Source organism: Podarcis gaigeae (genome assembly GCF_964106915.1).
Source record: "Podarcis gaigeae genome assembly, chromosome: 7".
NCBI lineage: Eukaryota > Metazoa > Chordata > Lepidosauria > Squamata > Lacertidae > Podarcis > Podarcis gaigeae.
Genome location: NC_139683.1, coordinates 39097718 through 39117341, shown reverse-complemented (window position 1 = coordinate 39117341; position 19624 = coordinate 39097718). Strand labels below are relative to the sequence as shown.

General features: G+C 40.4%; 1 protein-coding gene across 6 annotated transcripts in view; it reads left to right on the top strand.

Annotated features, from left to right (window-relative positions):
* The window catches only part of RGS20 (regulator of G protein signaling 20), a 46246-nt gene extending 34865 nt beyond the window's left edge, over window positions 1-11381 (top strand). For all 6 annotated transcript variants that reach the window (XM_083748075.1, XM_083748074.1, XM_083748076.1 and 3 more), the window contains 4 exons: window positions 1936-2084; window positions 7128-7205; window positions 9173-9407; window positions 11084-11381. In XM_083748075.1, coding sequence (XP_083604201.1) covers window positions 1936-2084; window positions 7128-7205; window positions 9173-9407; window positions 11084-11272 — 651 coding nt within the window. In that variant the 3' untranslated portion in view covers window positions 11273-11381. The remainder of the gene's footprint in view (window positions 1-1935; window positions 2085-7127; window positions 7206-9172; window positions 9408-11083) is intronic.
* Window positions 11382-19624: the final 8243 nt, after the last annotated feature.

Below are 19624 nucleotides of genomic sequence, written 5' to 3'. Positions count from 1 at the left end.
GCAGGGGAATCCTGTTAAATGTGTTGTAGTGATAAATCTTGCGGTGGCTTAAAGACTAAACAAATTCATTGTGGTGTAAACTTTTGTGGATTATACTCCACTTCACTATTTGCATGAAGTGTCATCCGAAATCAGCAAGCAAAGCTGCATGCGGTTGGCAGTGGGAAGGGGAGAATGCAGGAGAGTGAGGTCAGAGTGTGAGAACGATTACCTAAACCCAAAATCATCCCTGTGACCATTTGAAAAGGCTGTATGTGTAATAAACATGGGATGTTTAACAAGGATGGGAAAACTTTTTGCCAACATTTTGGGGGCACGTGCAAGTGGCAGACAAGGCCAGAAGCAAAAGTAGGCAGAGCAACGAATGCAAAAGTTTAACTTTGTACAGGAGGCTAGTTTCTATACATGGTCACTCACACTTCTTTATCCTTCAACCAGGGAACCAAGAGTTGTTATCAGAGTTCAAGGATGCATTTCAGCCAGGCAAAAGCACTGGTTCAGTGCTCTTCAGTGTAGACATGTTTAGGATTATGCTATATTCTCATGTGCTGCTTTAGATAAAAGCATAGGGATAGTGCATGTGTTGAATACCAAAGACCCCAGATTCAATCTCTAGCATCTCCCCTTGAAAGGATTAGGTAGCTGCCAATGGGAAACACCTCCAGCTGAGACTCTGGAGAGCTACTGCTAGTCATAATGAGCAATGCTGGCTAGATAGACATGGCAGCCTGAGATGAGGCACCTGTTGTTGCTTCTGCCTCAAGCTCTCTAAAACAAGAAGCATTCTCGCTGTGACCTTTTCTCTGTTGCCCAGCTCAACTTTTGGGGCAGGGGAGGCAGAATGAAGACATTCAGAAAGGTGTCTGAGCCCCCTGAGAAGGGCAGCCTGGGCAGTGTTGCAATGAGGTCATTATAGACTTAAATGGTCAACATTTCAATCGGGGGTCAGCAAACTACAGCCTGGGGGCCAGATGCAGCCCACCAGGCTCATAAATCCTGCCACCCGCTTGGTCAGTCCCCATGCTGAGCTAAACCGGCATGGCACGGCGTTTCCTTAAAAAGAAGTCGCAGACGCCTCACCCCCCTGGAGACTGACTTCCGCAATGCTGGTGCAGCTTTGGATTGGCTGCAGGAAGTTCAGCCTGCTGCTGGTGGCACACTCAGCGGCCGCACTGGAACAGCTGGAGGGTGAGCTGTGCGCCACCTGCCCAGTGCTCCTCATGCGCGGCCTGACCACCAACCTGTCCTCGGACGACAGGCCGGAGCACGTGGTTCACGCCACCTGCGAGCTCTGTGGGGATGGGCTGATGGAGCAGCCTCTGCTTGTCAACAATGCCGGTGAGTGGGTGGCACCAAGATGTGCTCCTGAGTGTGTGCAGAGTGCGTTCCTTCTTCAGGTCCAGAGGCAGCTGCGGGACTGGCTTGCAGGGTATTTATATTTTTCAAAATATAGTCCGGCCCCCCACAAGGTCTGAGGGACAGTGGACCGGCCCCCTGGTGAAAAAGTTTGCTGACCCCAATTTAGACAGTGATGTGTATTACCTGCGTCTGCAACAGGGTGGAGTAGAAAACCAAACTTTGAAAGATGGCGAACCAGCCCTGTTGGGTGGGGGTCCATCCTGCTCATTTTGCTGAGTGGGGCCTTGGGAATCTTTCCCACTTCCCCTGCTCTCTCAAAAACTCTGTTGCATTGCGCTATGGATGAAACGAAGACCGTAAAACACTTGGCAAATTAAAAATCAATGACAAACAGTCACGGTGGGTTAGGACCATGAATTAAGGAAGCAATTTCTTCTCACTGCTCCACAGGCCACTTCACCTATTAGCAATAATTAGGAAAGCCACTGGGTGCCAAGACTACAAGTGAAGCAATAAACCTGATGCCTGGGCTTTTTCCACAGAGTCTAACCTTCTTCCTGTTTTTTCCTCATGCAGCCCATGGGATCCGAGCGGATGGAGATGCGCAAAAGGCAAGCATCTGTGACCCAGGAGACACCGAGCTCTGTACAGCCACAGCCAGGGATTGAAAACCGTGGGTCCAACGCCTGCTGCTTCTGTTGGTGCTGTTGTTGCAGCTGCTCCTGGTATGCCTTTAAACCATATTCAAACCTCTTGGGGGAAGAAGGGGAAAAGATGACACAATGTATGCCCTTGAGTAATCAGATGAGTTTTACAAGGGGCGGAGGAAAGGTGATGCAGCTGTTGCCTACTTTTCCATAGATGAAAACACCAAACAACATTCCTTCCAGTTCTTTAAATCTTCTGGAAATACATAAAGATGCAAGCAGAGCTGGAGCCATTCAGACCTTATGTGTTTCTCAGCTGCAGGTCAATGCAGGAACATGTTTAGCCTGAATAGCTCAGTTGGTTAAAGTGTGGTGCTGGAAACGCCGAGGTTGCAGGTTCGATTCCCGTACGCGACAGCTGCATATTCCTGCCTTGCAGGGGGTTGAACTAGATGATCCTCAGGGTCCCTTCCAACTCTTATGATTCTAGAACAGCTGAGCCCAGTCAGATGCTTTGGGCTCCAATACCCATCACTCCTTACCATTGACCACACTGTCTGAGGCTGATGTAAGTTGAAATCTATCGATATCGGCCAGGGACCAGTTTGGGAAAGGATAGTCTAGGAAGGGGTGCAGCTTATCAACAGAACAAATTCTTCACATATATTAAGTCCCAGGTATCTCCAGAAAATCTCACCTAGCAGGGCTAGATGGATCAATGGCTAATGGGGGACAGCTCTTCATAATAATCAGCAATGTGTGGATTCCATTATTTAAGGAAGGAAGCATTTCAGAGGGCCATACCCAGAGGCTCTAACATCAATGGACCACATACTTCTAAAAGTACTATGAAACAGCTATTGCTGAAAGAAACAGAAGAGTGGATACCCAGTCACCATTCCAGAGAAACCAAGAGAATGCTGATAATTTGAAGATGTGCAGGGCTTTTTTTCAGCTGGAACGCACTGGAACTTGGTTCCAGCACCTCTTAGGTGGGCACCATTGCCATTACAAGAGAACAAGGGAAGCGTTCAGGGCAAGTTCCAGCACCTCTTTTTCTAGAAAAATAGCACTGAGGATACGACCTCACTCTACAGCTAGTTTAGCTATCCTGTGTGCTATCTACTAAACCTAGACACTGCAACAAAGAGAAAAGGAACAAAGTAGCACATATAATCTTCAAAAGGAAAGCTTCTGAACAGCATATTCTTAGCAGGGATCTTTAAAATGCATATGCTGACATATCTGGGACTTATCCTGACAGGATTCAGCATGGAACATAATGATTTTCTCCAGAGCATTTGGTCTATATAATCCGTTCCCCATTGCAAGCAATCAGGGCAGCACAGAATCGGCAAACTGGTGTATAGGGATCACTTCAGAATCATCTTATTGAGTTCTGATTTTAAAAGTTTTTGTTGCTGCTTTCAATAAGCAACCTGTAGCCTATAACCCAAGGTCATGCCCACGTTAAGGATTTTTATTTGAGAAACAGATGGACAGCTAGAACTGAATGGTGTACTTTGCCCCTCCTCTGGCTAGTTTTTGTGCATTCTACATATCATTAATGCAATAATAGTGTATATGAGGTGGATTTATACCAGATCAATCCACACATCATTTCACTTTATTAATTGTTCTGCTATGCTTCCCCAGTTGCATTATTGACATCTAGAGGGACACTCCTGCACTATAGCACAAAAAAGCAGAACATAAAATAAGCCTGAACATTTGTTGTATAAAAAACTATAGGTTTTCAGCAGGAAGCTATGGAACATTCACCAATTGCAAATAAAGCAGTACATCTGCCCCAGAACTTCTGCAGGTACAAACAGGATCACTTATTATTATTCATTCATTCATTTATTTGTTAAATTTATATACTGCCCTTTATCCGAAGATCACAGGGCAGTTCACAACATAAAATACAAAATGAGAACACAAAATACATAACATAACAAAAACAGACCAATAACCTCCCCTACCAGAAACTCAATTGGAAAGATATTAGAATGTTTAATCAGCCCAAGGCCTGGTGGTAGAGAAACAACAATTATGTATGTATGTATGTATGTATGTATGTATGTACATATGTACAGTCAAGCCTCGATTGTTGAACGTAATCTGTTCTGGAAGCCCATTCGGCTTCTGTAATGTTCGACAACCAAGGCAGAGCTTTCAATTTGCTGCAGGAGCTTCCTGCACTCAAGCAGAAGCCACGTCGGATGTTCGGCTTCCGAAAAACGTTTGAAAACCGGAGCATTTACTTCCATGTTTTCAGCGTTCGGGAGCCGAAACGTTCTAAAATGGAGGCGTTTGGGATCCAAGGTTTAACTGTATATATAACTACCCTGATCCCATCACAAACACAATGAATGCACAATAAAAAGGATAGCCATACACTACCACATTTCTGTCAGTATAACATCAAGTATCTCTCAATCAAAATGTTTATTTTAATGAACTGAATAGGGTGAAAGATTATGAATCATGGGTGTGTGGAGAATGTGCTTAGCTTAGCTTAGTTTCAGGTAAAGTTAAAGGGAACTCTGACTGTTAGGTCCAGTTGCGGATGACTCTGGGGTTGCGGCGCTCATCTCACTTTAGTTGCTGCTTTGTTAATAGCATTTTATAGATTGCGTTATTGATGATCTGTTAATTATTTTATATTTATGCTGAATTTTTTATGTTCTATTATGTTATTGCTATTTGTTGTTTACAAGCTGCTTTGGGTTCATTTGAAGGAAAAGCAGTATTCAAATACAATCAATCTGGAAAGTTACTCCTTTTGTCCTGACTACAAAACCATACATATCAAAAACTCTTTCAAGCATGCATAAAGGGGTCATCCATATTGGGTGGGATTGCTACAGAAACATGAAACTAGCTTGGACAGATGCAGGGGAGAAATGGCTGCTTACCCTGTCAAGGGACAGGCAGCGGTTGCTGCCTGTCAGTTCAGATTCCCAGGGAGCAACGCTGGGGCAGGCAGTGAAAAATCCCTGGGCTGGCCACTCTGATTGGCGGGCTTTCCCACCACCCAGTTGTTTGAACCCTGGCCAATTTGGCCAGGGTAAGTAGAGGGGATTGAGAGCAGAGCAGACAAGGCTTCACTCCAGTCTACCCTTGGCTGATAAAAGCTCGCTGCACCCGACCCCCTGGGAAATAGTTGCTCACTTCAAGCAACTAGAAATATTTTCTAGTGTAACCACTTCTGCAATATTAGAGTATCACCTTTCAAATATTGTTACTGAGCATGGCTGGCAACAGGATTTCTTCATGTGCAGTTATTTCAACTATTACAGAAGGAAATAAAAGCACAATGGGTTTTTGCACGACAGGCATACTTTCGTCTCACTGTCTTTAGCTTGGATATAAAGTTCAAAGCCATTTTATTCCATTTTCTTTTTAATCCCATTGAAAAATATATACTGAAAGTTAAAAAAAAGTTGCTCTGTTGGAGGTTTTAAATTAATTTATATTCATGACTCTTAAAAATATTACTTGTACTTAATAGCATCCTGCCCAAGTAAAAAACCTCCCTCTACCATCAAAATTATATACTTCTTCAAAATTACTGTTTTCAAGTCAGGAGAAATGTGAAAAACGGCGATTCAATGCTCTATTTATAATCCTTGTTTATAGAAAGGATTTCCTCAAATAACCTGAATGGGCTGCAAAGAAAAAGAAAAATATGAATAGGGACAGAAATAGTAGCCCAAGTTACAAAATCTCCAATACTGAAAGCTCTTGTGGGGTTGGAATTAACCATTTTAGAGAAACTGAGGAGAAAGAACAGTCACCAGATGGGCTTTTGTTGGCTGAAGTCATAACTTATGCTCCATCTTTTCATCAGCAATTCAGGATCAATTATACTTTTAGCCAAGCAATTATGGTGAATGGTCTCTCTTAGGTGGCTTAAAATTAAAAAGCCACAGCTGTCTTTTTGAGAAGCATGAGAAATACAAAAAATAAAGCAGAGAAGGAACATGGTCTCCTACACTGTTTTGCATAGAATTTATTTTTGTCCAGATAAGCTTTGTTAGTGGCGGTACAGATAGTCTTGTTGAACAATTTTCTTTCATTTGTATCCCACCCTTCAGTATTTCCATTCCCAGGATTTCTTTTATATATAATGTTTAGACAAACAATGTAACAATGCAATTAAATGCAATTAAATGCAATCAAACAAAAGGCAGCAGGGCAGCCAATGGTTCACCATTCAGCAGATTATTATTATTTTTAAAAAGGAGTATATGCAATAGCACTTGTAATGTAGTAAGTACTATGGAGATAATGCGGTTATATAAAATATGGGTTATTGAAAAAGATGCAGTAGCAAAGATTAATAATAGGACCCACAGAGGGGAAGCTGGGAAGTCCAAAGATTCGGAGGAATCTTTAAATGTGGATGTATATGGCTGTATTGTTATAATTTTATACTTGTAAAATCAAATAAAAATATTATACACACATACACACACACACACACATATGGAGCAGGATAAAGCTGGGGTTTTGTTCTGTTTTTAAAATCACAAGAAAGAAGACACAAGGCAGGAAGTAATTGTGGCATTAGGTGTTTTCAGGTGTGCTAAACATTTTTTAGGTTAGTGTACCACACTTGGTACACTATTTCATACGCAGCTGCATGCACCAGAAAAGCTTTTCTTTCCCCACATTTTCCAGATAAGGCAGACAAGGTCATAGAGCTAAATTCTGCTGTGAAATGTCCTATTCAATATACCCAATTCAAGAGAAATATTTTGGTGTTGGAGTGCATTGTTCTTATACAGTGATACCTTGGTTTGCATACGTTTTGGATTACAAACACAGCAAACCCAGAAGTGTGTGTCCCGGTTTGCAACCTTTTTTTTTGGATTACAACCCATTTATTTATTTATTTTGGATTATGAACAAAAAGAGGCCCCATTGGGTTACAACCTCTTTTGGTTTACAAACGGACCTCCGGAACGGATTATGGTTGTAAACCAAGGTACCACTGTACTGGGGCGAACTTCTTTGAACATATGATCAGGTTTGATAACTAGAGGAACAAATTCAAAGTTTCAGCAAACTTCTTTATTTCAACTTGATTAAACTATGCTTGTTGCCTTGCAGTCTCACTGTTAGGAATCAAGATGAAAGAGCAGCATCACATGAACTCAGAACAGACGCTATTCCAAACTGTGAAGAAAGGTAAGAACTAGCTGGGTAACAAATCAACACAGAAGACTAATTTTTGTTTCTACGCTTGTGTCTATCAATCTAGGCTGCATAGACAACATACATTTAAAGCGTGTGCATGCACACACACAAAACAATCCTGGGAACTGCAATTTCTTAAGGGTGCTGGGAAGCTCTGTAAGGGATAAACTACAGTTCCCAGGATTCTTGGGGTGTTGGTGATGGAAATGCCTGATATGTATGCAGCCTTAGACTCCTACAACTGAAGGTGGCTGCCACACACATAGCTACTTGCATAGAACCAGTGGCGTAGCGTGGGGGGTGCAGGGGGTGCCGGCCGCACCGGGCGCAACATCTGGGGGTTAGGGTTAGGGATAGGGTTAGGGGGCGCAAATCCAGGGTTAGGGGGCGCAAATTACTTGCCTTGCCCCGGGTGCTGACAACCCACGCTACGCCACTTCATAGAACACATGTCCATGCAACTCTGATGATCATTTGCCTATTTGCAGAAACAGGGAAGGCTAATACTAGCATCTTTTTTTTTTATCTTCCCCTTTATTTTGCCATTAAGAGAAGTCAGTCGCCATTGTCATATTTCCTAACAATTTAAAACATGGCAGATATATGCCCTGGAAATACATGACAGGTTATAGGGATGTGCACAAGTCGCAATGTATGCCTTATATCTGCAGTTTTAGGAAACCTTATCTGTTTGCAAGTAACTCTGTAATTTGAAGTAAACCCTCTGAAATTAATGGAAATGTCTAACTTAAGCCCATTCTTTTCAATTCTTTTCAATCAAAAACAGAGTCTACTGTGAACAAAATTTAGTTGGAGACATCCCTCTGTGTTTCCCCATTTATTATAATGGGTAGAATAAAAATGATAACTTTTCCCTGTTTTGACCAAAGTGGATAAAATGTTTCAGGCACAGGAGCCTTGCCAGAGTAGTTCAGACCCACCAATTTGCAGATAAGGTCCAGGAGATTTGTATGGGGGAAGTAAAAAGGATTAAATTTCCTCCATAATCCCTTATGTGGAGAACAGGGGCTTGTCTATTACTTTACCTTAATTAAGTGGTGGCTGAATGGTTTGTCTTCCTATTAGTACATCTTTTAACACTTTGCAGCTTCACTCCAGCTTCTTTCTGGATGTTATTTGTGTTCTCCAATAGGATTTAAAAGATTTTATAGGTCTCCAATAGGCGAAGAACTCTCAGTTGTCATTTATGTTGTTTAAGCAGAACAACTTAAGCGTGTTTAAAAACTTATAATGCTTATTGCTTAAAAATGTATTGTAACAGGGGGAAAAACCTGTTTTAACAGAAAACAATCCAGAGCTCTTCAGTGCTCTTCAGGCAGCATTTTGGATAGCCTCACTTCTTGAAAAGCCCCTGGACATAGAGAAACATAGATATTATAGAAGACCACATAAGAGATGTTATATAGGGACACATAAGAGCCGTATCTTGTACAGAGTGATATGAGACTTTGTGAGCACTCTGATCTGCTCATGTGGGATTATTGACATTTAACTCAGGGCGAGGAAAGACCCTCCCAAATCACCCCAATTTGCCTCATTATTCAGCCCACACACAAGAGGTGAGGCACACCTGTAGCAGTCTATGGCATTGTTCTGTCCAATAATTAACACTGCTGCTGGCATGCGTAAGATGAATTTAGCAAGTCATCTACTCAAATAGTAACTTGCCACACGGTATATTTTTAATTGGCAAGTCAGTTGTCTGCATCTTTAGCCGAGTGGTGAAATTGTTGTTTCTCCACTTTATTGGATTTCAGTTAGCTGTAGGGTAACAGCAATATTTTCTCCTCAGCACTTGAAAAAGTAAGGCTGATATTGCAGCATGCCATAACATGCATTTAATCTCCCGATTTCTACAAAATTATCACCCACTAATGTTCTCCTCTTGTACTGTTAACTTGGTAATGCCCGGTCTCTATTTTTCATTCATATTACAGCTCAACTCCAACTCTTGAAGAAGTGAGTGCCTGGAGCCAGTCCTTTGACAAATTGATGAGAACGCCAGCAGGTAGAAACGCTTTCAGGGAGTTCCTTCGGACAGAATTCAGCGAAGAAAATATGCTTTTCTGGTTGGCCTGCGAAGATCTAAAGCAGGAATCCAACAAGGCTATCATTCAAGAGAAAGCAAGACTAATATATGAAGATTATATTTCCATTCTTTCTCCCAAAGAGGTTTGTAACCCTTTTCACACTATTTTGTAGTATACCCGATTTCAAAAGGACTAAGCCAACAATCTAAAATGAAAGATCTAATTGATATTTCAAGATGTTTCCATTCAGGTATGTAGCTAGTGCAGTGTGTGTGTGTTTTAAAAAACCAACTGGTTGGTTTTTTTTTTTTTAAAAAAAGCTGTTCTATTCTTACTTTATAACAAGTTTTTCAGCTTGCTGAAAATTTAGGGGGGCTCTTTCAGCGACAAAAGGTGGTTGTCAGGTCTGCCTCTAGATCCCAGCTCACAGAGGACCAACGCCCGGTGGATATAATGTACAAAAGTCTTTATTGAAGTTTAGTTTCCATTTCAAAGCTCTGGGCGCGCAGACCCACGTCTTGACGCTAGACCGGCTAAGTCCCCTCTGACTCACTGCTCCACCCACACCAGTTTAAGATTCTAGCCCGGCTCCACCTCTTACGCTGTTCTTTCCTTCGCTGGGTCCTTCTGCCCTCTGGGGTTTCCTCCTTCCTGGACTCCTCTGACGCTGAGCCCCCTGAGTCTTGTCCCTCCCTCCGGCGGGCTTTAGGACCTGGCTCCCTTCCCGGGCTCCCCGCTGTGCCGCGCTCCTGTACATTTGAACTTGGCGCGCGCGCCCAGCCGGTGACTTTCCTTCTGACCGTTTCCCCGCTTCCTGATGTGGGCGTTGCCAAACCTGACTCCTCTCCTCCCTCTGGTGGTGAGGACACTGGTCCCGACTCCTGGGACTCCCCCTCCCCACTGCGCTCTGGTGGAGACGCTGGTCCTGATCTCCAACTGCTGCTCAGGGACTCCCCGCTGGCCCCTTCCTCCTGGGGCTTCCCCCCTGGAACCCCCCTCGCTCTGGCCACCGGCGCTCCCTTCTGTGAGTCCTCCGATTCGCTAGAGAGGCTTGTGGAATAACTCTGGCCACTGTCACTGCCTGCGCCCCCCTCGTACTCCTCCTCCTCACTCTCCATTTGCTCCCCCTCCTGTGTCTCTCCTTCTGAACCCCTGACAGTGGTCTTCTGAGATGAAAGGAGCAAAATTATCATGAGGGGTAAAATGTGACATTTGAAACTTTGTGAGTTGTAGGTCTAAAATCTTAAACTGCCAAGGAATATAATTAGTCTGGCATTCCAAAATTAGTCTGGCTGAAGCACTTTGAACATACGAGGGTGTCTGACTGTAGGTAGGAGGCTCTTCTAGTCTCTGATAGGTGCCTATATATAGCCAATAGGTTATACTTAAACATCTGAAGGCAGTCCTGTTCAGGGAAGTTTTTAGTGTGATGTTGTATTGTGTTTTTACTGTTTTTTGTTGGGATTCACCCAGAGTGGCTGGGGCAACCCAGCATATAAATTATTTTATTAATTATTATTATTATGGTGCAAGCCTACTTTAAATCCATCCTATCATTCTACACAAGGTAAATGTTTCTCCTTCATCTGCAAATAATTTTAGTATGTATATCATTAGGTCATTAGTGTACATCCTAGTCATTAGGTCAATCTGCTGTGAGACAATAAAAACACAGCAGAAAAGGCCTATTTTTATCATTATTTTTACTTTCATTAGTTCTGTAACAGAATGCCTACATAGGTTTCAGTTCCACTACGGTCACATTAACTCTTTTCCACAATTTTCAAGAGAGAAAACAGCTGTTTTCTTTATTTACAGGTCAGCCTGGATTCCAGAGTAAGGGAACTTATCAACCGGAATATGCTGGAACCATCGGAACATAGTTTTGATGAAGCACAACTCCAGATTTATATGTTAATGCTCAGAGACTCTTACCCTCGGTTTATGAACTCTGCCATATATAGGGACTTAGTTGAGTCTCTCTCTCAAAAATCTGCTGAATCGTAAAGTTTGAATATATTTCACACCCAGTCATTTAAATAAACAAGGGAAACTTGGGGCTACCATACTGTCCATCAACATGGCAATTAGAATTATTGAGTTTATTACCCAAAAATAACTCAAGACATATTGCGCAAAGTAATACAATGTCAAAAAAGTGTTCTAAGAACCCCAAGCTGCAGAACCCTGAGCTATTTGCAGTTTTGGATAAGAGTTACAGTAAGCTATGATAATGGGATATGGAGAGAAAACCTATTGGAAAAAGCTTTAAAAATTTCTTACAACTAATTAGGAAAAAAATAATAAATTTAATTAGGAAGTGGAGGAAGAGTAGTTGTTGCGCCTTTCCCCAAGAATCATATCAAAGTGCTGCACCACTGGGATCAGGGAAATTGGTGTGTAGGTTCACCTTAATGCTATTCTGTCTCTGAACACTTTGCAGAGATGAAAGCTGTGCACTCAAGGGATCATAAAGTACATGGTCTAATACTGAAATAACCATGAGATAAGTACTGCATGTTCAAATAAGCTTTTGGAAGTGTGTTTCTTCAATGGTCATATTCCCCATCACTCTCACCCTCTTCACTGGCATGGAGTTCAGCCTTAGAACACATTCCTGGAATTCAGGCATAAAGAGAACACTCCTCTTCCATTAACATCATTTGGAATTTTGCCTCCAATTTCAATGGGAGCTGAATGTCAACCTTTCTTGGACATAAGCAGCATGTTTGAGGTCAATAAGCCAAATAGAAGTACAAACATTTAACATATAAAGGACTGAAAAGCACTGGTCAGAATGCTATCACCTATAAAGTGTTATTTTACTATTAGTATCTATGGAATGAATTTTAGAAGTTGCATTGCATTGTTTCTGGAAAAATTAAAGAATTTATTTAGAAGAGGAAAAGGAGTTGGGCATTTACTATTTTAAATAAAGCACAAAATGCAAGCCAGCTGTTTTCACCAACATGTCACTAACATACATCTGTATTCATGTCGCAGCTATGATATGTATGTATTAGGGGATGTCCACCAATTGGATTGGAACAGCTTCATCTTAACCAATTAACAGATGAATCTATTATGGTCACTTTCCACAGTTACTAAGATCAAATACTTAGGGTTGTATAAGTATTTTGGGCTTGTAATTGTGCCAGTGGAACAATGGGACATCCATTTTTGCTCCTCCTTTGTGCACCCGACCACCCACAGCTGATTTTCCAGGTTTCACAGGGGGCAGAGACAGTTCTGTCACAGAAGTCCTTTGCACCAGCTGAGCTGCAACACTGTATACGGTCCTATTCTTGTTTGAACAAGCAAATAATTTAGAAATTAAATTTTCAAGATGCATAGTCCGAGGTTTGAAATATGTATATTAATTGTGGAAACAATCTGTGATGTACACACTTTGTAGGAGACCACTTTCCATTTTAAATCCAGTTATTTCTCATATTTCCATCCAAGCAGAAGTTAATATGCAAAAGAGGTCACAGGGTTCAGTTAAGTGTTGCACTTAATCTGATTGCTGGTGAATGTAACACAGTGTTGCATTTTAAAGCACAGTTCTTCATAAATTCCAGAACCCACAAGTTCAATATTTGAGTCCCAAATATGCTTCAAATGAAGGTTAATATCTGAGTGGACATGTTGGCTTAGTACTTCAGGACACTGTTTTGCTTAAGCGTTGTATGCCAACATAACTACAGACTTGTTTTTTAAAAACTAAAACGTAAATAAAAATGCCAAAACTTTTTTGTAGATAATGGAAAATATTTTAAAGCCATCTTTTAAAAGATTGAAATGATCTGTTCAGCAAAAGGTGTTTAAAGTTGAATGTTAACGTGACAGAAAATGAGTGACAGCATTACCCAAGGGTTTTATTTATCATAAAAAAGTAATAGTATGCTTTGCTCTATTTTTGCAGAGGGGGTGTTACTTGGAAAACAGCATGGATGAAGAGGGTTAACCCCCCATTCCTCCATGGATAGTATCATTTTTAGAAGGATCATTGATCACCTGCTGTTATATTGTATTGCATCCATAAAGTGAAAGGACAGGGACTACGAGAAGATTATTCTAAAATATAATCCAGGCTGGAAGCTACTTGTTACTTTCTTCTTCTAGCCTTTCATCAGCATTCCCATCTGGGCACTGCAAAACAAAAGCATTAACTAAGACTCTTCCCCACTGGGAGAAAAATATGCATATACACTAATTTACTTGATTGTTCAATGCAGCATGCATTTGCCATGTTAACCCCATTTTTTAAAAAAGTAACGACGAGCTGTGTCATCACACAGTATCAAGGGAGACAAGCTGGAACAAAGTATATATTGTTAGAAACACTTCACCTGTGACCAGAAGTTCCAACACCTTACTCCATAAATAATGACAGTTACAACCACTTGGCTCAAGCAATAAATAAAGGTAAAGGTAAAGGTACCCCTGCCCGTACGGGCCAGTCTTGACAGACTCTGGGGTTGTGCGCCCATCTCACTCAAGAGGCCAGGGGCCAGTGCTGTCCGGAGACACTTCCGGGTCACGTGGCCAGCGTGACATCGCTGCTCTGGCAAGCCAGAGCCGCACACGGAAATGCCATTTACCTTCCCGCTGGTAAGCGGTCCCTATTTATCTACTTGCACCCGGAGGTGCTTTCGAACTGCTAGGTTGGCAGGCGCTGGGACCGAGCAGCGGGAGCGCACCCCGTCGCAGGGATTCGAACCGCCGACCTTTCGATCGGCAAGTCCTAGGCGCTGAGGCTTTAACCCACAGCGCCACCTGCGTCCCCAAGCAATAAATACCACAGCAGTATTGCACTTTGCAATTCAAGACAAGTCCAGGTTCATTTCCACCCACCCTCAATTTACTACTTGGCCACTGGAATCCTAGATCGGTGGTAGAGCATCTATTATTCTCCAGGTGTTGTTGAACTCCAGTTCTCATCAGCCTCACGCAGCACGGTCAACTGTCAGGGATGACAGGTGTAGTCTATCAACATCTGGAAGGCCACAGGTTCCCCAGCCCTGTGCTAGATCATATTAAATAGACGAGATAAATGCAATACTTGTATTTTTTATTTATGATAAGATTTATTGTTTTATGTTTTGACCAAACTGCGGGAGGCAGTGGAGGACAGAGGTGCCTGGCGTTCTCTGGTCCATGGGGTCACGAAGAGTCGGACACGACTAAACGACTAAACAACAACAACATTGTTTTATGTACACCACTTAAACATTCTGATTTATACAAGTGGTTTATACATTTTTCTCAATAAAAATCTAGAGTTGCCTCTCAGACAGAACAAGTTGCAGCAACTCAGGTAAAATTAATCATCCTTATTCTAGGGAAAGCATTGCAAATGCATTGGAGCACCTAAGAAATGGTTCTATAAAAGATTCACTCAAATCTTTGCTGAATAATAGAATTTTTAACCAAATCTGGTATAATTAACTATAGCTGCAATGCTATATATCTGGGAATAAACCACACTGAACTGAACCGGTTTCCAAGACAACATGCTTTAGCAAGTGAACTTGGTTTAACTTCAAGATCACCTATGAAATCTGAATATATGGTAAGAATCAAGATAAAAGCCCAATGTGAGATTAAATATAGAGCAACCCTACATCACTGTATGACTGATCCAGCCAATGCACATGAATACCAAGCTACGTTATCATGACATCCATACTGCATTATCTTTCTTTCCATGTCTTAGCAAGTTCAATAGCAGTGGGCGAGTCTCATGCTAAGAAGCAACATATTGAAGGAATAAAGCATATCCAAAAAGCTTGCCAAAAGACGGGGGAAGGTAGTTTATGTTAGAAACTGAATTAGACAAAGATCTACTGAAGAGGCATACTGAGCACAAGCCAGAAGTACATTATCTTGCCCTCCCACAGACACTGTTGTACCCCATTCTTTCAGATATAAAAATAAATGTGCCTCTCCTTTCTACTAATGTAAAACTTTTAAGCATGCCAGATAGACTGCACTATTCTGGTGATTCCCCCCTTTAATACTGAGGACTCGGTGACTAGATACATTTAATAGAAATACATCAGAAATACATCATTAATTCATTTAGTCTGAAAGCTTATTCTGCAAGAATTGCAAATGAATGCTAAGCAGGCACACATTTTTTACGTTCCTCATTTCTCATTCAGAGCAGATCCTCATAACATCCTTGACTGATTTTACACTTTATATTTTAAACATATTAATTATATTAAGCGTCATACACTAAAAATAATAAATTGGGTTAGAATCCAAAGGGAAATGTGTGCTCAGGAGTACTGCACACACAATCTGGAGTTCAGGTTTCTAGTTTTGCTGCACCAGTTTTCATGGCTGCAGAAAAGAGCTGATTTCTAAAATTAATGCAAACATCCTTCCTCCCTACAATGCTACAAATCTTGGTGATTTTACAAAAACCATGAAGAACCTGTCCAACAAAATACTGGATAGTATTTTTGTTTTGCTGCACCAAGAAAGCCTGCTAGAATTAAAAGTTTAGCTAGTGTTTCTAAGTTAAAATCTCATATTCCTAATAGGCACAAGTTACAGTCTGAACAGACATGCATAGGACTGAACTGTATGTGATATAAGAAAGCTAAACTGGTTTCACTTCTCTAACTATGCTCAATTGATTGCACATTCCAATTTATTTTTTAACAGCAACTTATAATGACCATTTGCATCTTCAAAAAGTGGCTTGTCATGCATAATAAAAGCCTGCGGTACAATTGTTCCCACACATGCTGGGTATGTGGAACCTAACTGCTTGGATCCAATTCAGTTCACATCAACAGACCCTAACCAAGAAATTACTATGGCACTGAATATTCAGAAGCTAGACAAATAAAAATGTCCTAATATACTTGAATCAGAGTTCTTATTTTTATTCAGCCATCATTTGTGATCTTAGGAAGCCATTCTTAGTTTCAGCTTCCCATCTGCAAAGCAAAACCTTTAAACTCTCAAATGACTGGTGCAAGGTTAAGCAATATGTGGTACTAAGTACAGTGATACCTCGGGTTAAGTACTTAATTCGTTCCGGGGGTCCATTCTTAACCTGAAACTGCTCTTAACCTGAAGCACCACTTTTAACTAATGCCGCAGGAGCACAATTTCTGTTCTTATCCTGAAGCAAAGTTCTTAACCTGAGGTACTATTTCTGGGTTAGCAGTCTGTAACCTGAAGCATATGTAACCTGAAGCGTATGTAACCCGAGGTACCACTGTATACTGTATACTGCAACAGTTATATAAAAGTCTTGTTAAGTGTAAGTCCATTAAACAAGTTTTAGAGAACTGGAACCCACTGTGCGTTGCAGAAGCCTTGCACATGGGATCCCAGCAGCAAGAGAAAGCAAGTGTGAGATCCAGTATCATGAAGTGTTGGACTAGGATCCAGAAGCCCAGGATTCAATTTCCCACTCAGCCATGAAGCTCACTGTGTGCCCTTGGGCCAGTCACTGTTTCTCAGTCTAGTCTATTTCACTGGGTTCTTGCGAGGATAAAACGGGAAGGAGGAGAACCACTTTGAGCTCCTCAGATAAAAGAAATAATATAAATATAAGAAACAAATAACTGCAAGCTAAGGAAAGTAGCCTTCAAGCAAAGAATACAATCATCATGATAAGCATCCAAAGAAATGTGGTGGCAAAGTCTATTTAAGAGTTTTTAACACAATATTTTGCAGATGATTCATATTTACCATCACAATAAGTCAAACCTACTGTCACAGAATCAATATACCCCAGGGTTTAGGGGATGAAAGCCATTACTACTTCAGGCTTGGTATTTATCAAGCAGCAGGACACCCATTAGCAACTTGCAGCATTCTAGTCCCTTGACATTATCAGTTAGAGGTCTGCCCTTTATATATACCAATAACTTCAACAGAACATTTATACACCTATTCTTTTCATTATACAATATTAAAATTGTATGGACACCTCCAACTAGGACAGTCAATTGATCCTGACCTCAGGTGCTTACATTCACTGCCCTTTAATTTTTTGGCTTCATTAGCAAAAAACTACAAAGCAGCTAAATAAATCTCTAGAGAGCACCATGGTTTACAAAATGCTTTAAAATTGTTATTGTTGTACTGTATATCAAAACATCTCAAGATCCAAGAAGAAAAAGCTCCAACGGAGGAAATTTAGGACACAATTTTTGCAGCTTAAGCTTCCCACTGTTTCCCAGTCTGCTAGAAACCTTAGTTATGGATCAATATGTTTTATAGATATCAGCAAGTTTACTCATGTTTACAACATTTGGCATCCCATCCTCCTCTTTATTACTTGAATTAGTATATTCTGTCACTACAAATGAAATCTTCACATTAATAGTGTAATAGCATTCACATTTTAGCATTTGTTTTTATTTGCAAACCAACAAATTTGGGTACATTTTATTCAAATCACCAACACTAGTAAAGGTATTATGCAAGCTGTATTTAAACACTGACCTGGGTCGCTTCAGACAAGATTTTGTAGCTAATGACGTTTATCCACATTTTTATACCTGTGTTTAGTATGCATGGAACAAAGCTATTTCTACAAAATTTTGGGAGCTCCTGTTTCAAAGTATCTAACTGAGAAGATCCATTTTTACCAATTAAGACCCCCTGTAAAAGCTTCTTTTGTACCTACAGAAATGGAATTTAAAGATAAATGGATTTTTTAGATTCTCATTGAGACATACTGCATAATTGAGATATACACTGCTGTCCAAAGCCAGCTAATCTTTAAATAACCGTAGGCCCAGGACGCAAGACAGGAAACAATGGAATACAGTTGGAGCTTTAAGAACATAAACTACATGAATTTCTTTAGTAAATCATAGAATTATAGAGTTGGAAGGAGCCCTGAGGATCATCTAGTCCACCCCCCTGCACTGCAGGCATACACATACAGGAACTGAATCAGACCAAAGATGTATATGCTTAAGTACTGTCTCTCTCTCTCTCTCTCTCTCTCTCTCTCTCTCTCTCTCTCTCACACACACACACACACACACACACACACAAAAGCACACAGGACATAACAAAGATAATCAGATATTGGGGACAAACCAATAATGTTTATCAGAGGTATACTATCTTTGAACATGGAGCTTGTCCCTTACCCACCATGAATGTTCCTAATTTTTAACCTAGTAGCCAGTCATTATTAAGAAAGATCTTCAAGTTTCTCCAGCAGTTCAGCTGAAGAGAAATAGTTTTTTATGATGAATAGTCAGATGAGTCTTTTCAGCTATTAGAGATGCTGCTATAAAAGCTACACATGCAATTTCTCACATGGATCAATATAGATTACTTGTATGAACAATTAGAATTCTAACTCAAAATTAGATTTAATAAATGTTTAAAGCACAGTTATAATTTGGCATCAAAAAGGAATCACCAAAATAAAATTAACAATCTGAGGAGAGTGTGCTTGTATTTAGAATTAAGACTTTAAGTGCTATAAAAATGATGAGACAGAAATTAGCACCATGTATATAATAAACATATGTCAAATGAGCAGGTTAATGAGTTTTGCTACTGAGAAATGTTACTTTTGATTACTTGAGTATCCTATTCTCTTCAGTCAACATGGCAACATGGAATAGTACCCAAAAAATGAATTCTGCAGTAAATGAAGTCAAAGTTTGTCATGTTGCTCTTATTGTGAATATGAAAATGAAAAATATTCAGTTATCCATTCCATGTCAGTTTTTTATCTTTTGAAGCCATGTTTAGTAAAACTCACGTTCTAATAGATTTGTATACTATACCAAAATTTAAATGATTGTAAGAACTTTGCTTTTCAGTATTTCCCTAACAGAGAAATATTTTAACAAAATGCCACCCAACCAGGTGGTGAAAAACCATAGTTTTATTTTTGACCTCAGGTCTAAGAAATCAGCAACTCTACATGTAAAAAGAGCTGGTCATTAAGAGTTCACAAGAACTAATACCACTATAAATTTGTAAAGATTAGCTTTACATCTTCAGGTAGGCAGCATACTACAGAGCATCTTTGTTCATTTATAGAATATAAAAATGAAACTAAACAGTAAGTTCAAATCAACCATTAAGGAATTTCTCTAGAACTAAATACAATATAATAAAGTACATGCTTCAAGACTGCACATTAAACTGGATAGAGCAATGCAAGTTTCAAAAACATAAAAAGTTTGATTATCTAATAGGAGGTATGTGTGTGTTACAAATAATCAGATTTTTAAATGAAGAATTGAGGGCCACTGAAAAAATGGTTTATGCAGTCTAGTCACCCACACAAATTATAGTTTATTATGAGAGTATAAAGCAAAACTATTTGATCTAACACACCAAAATGGTTAA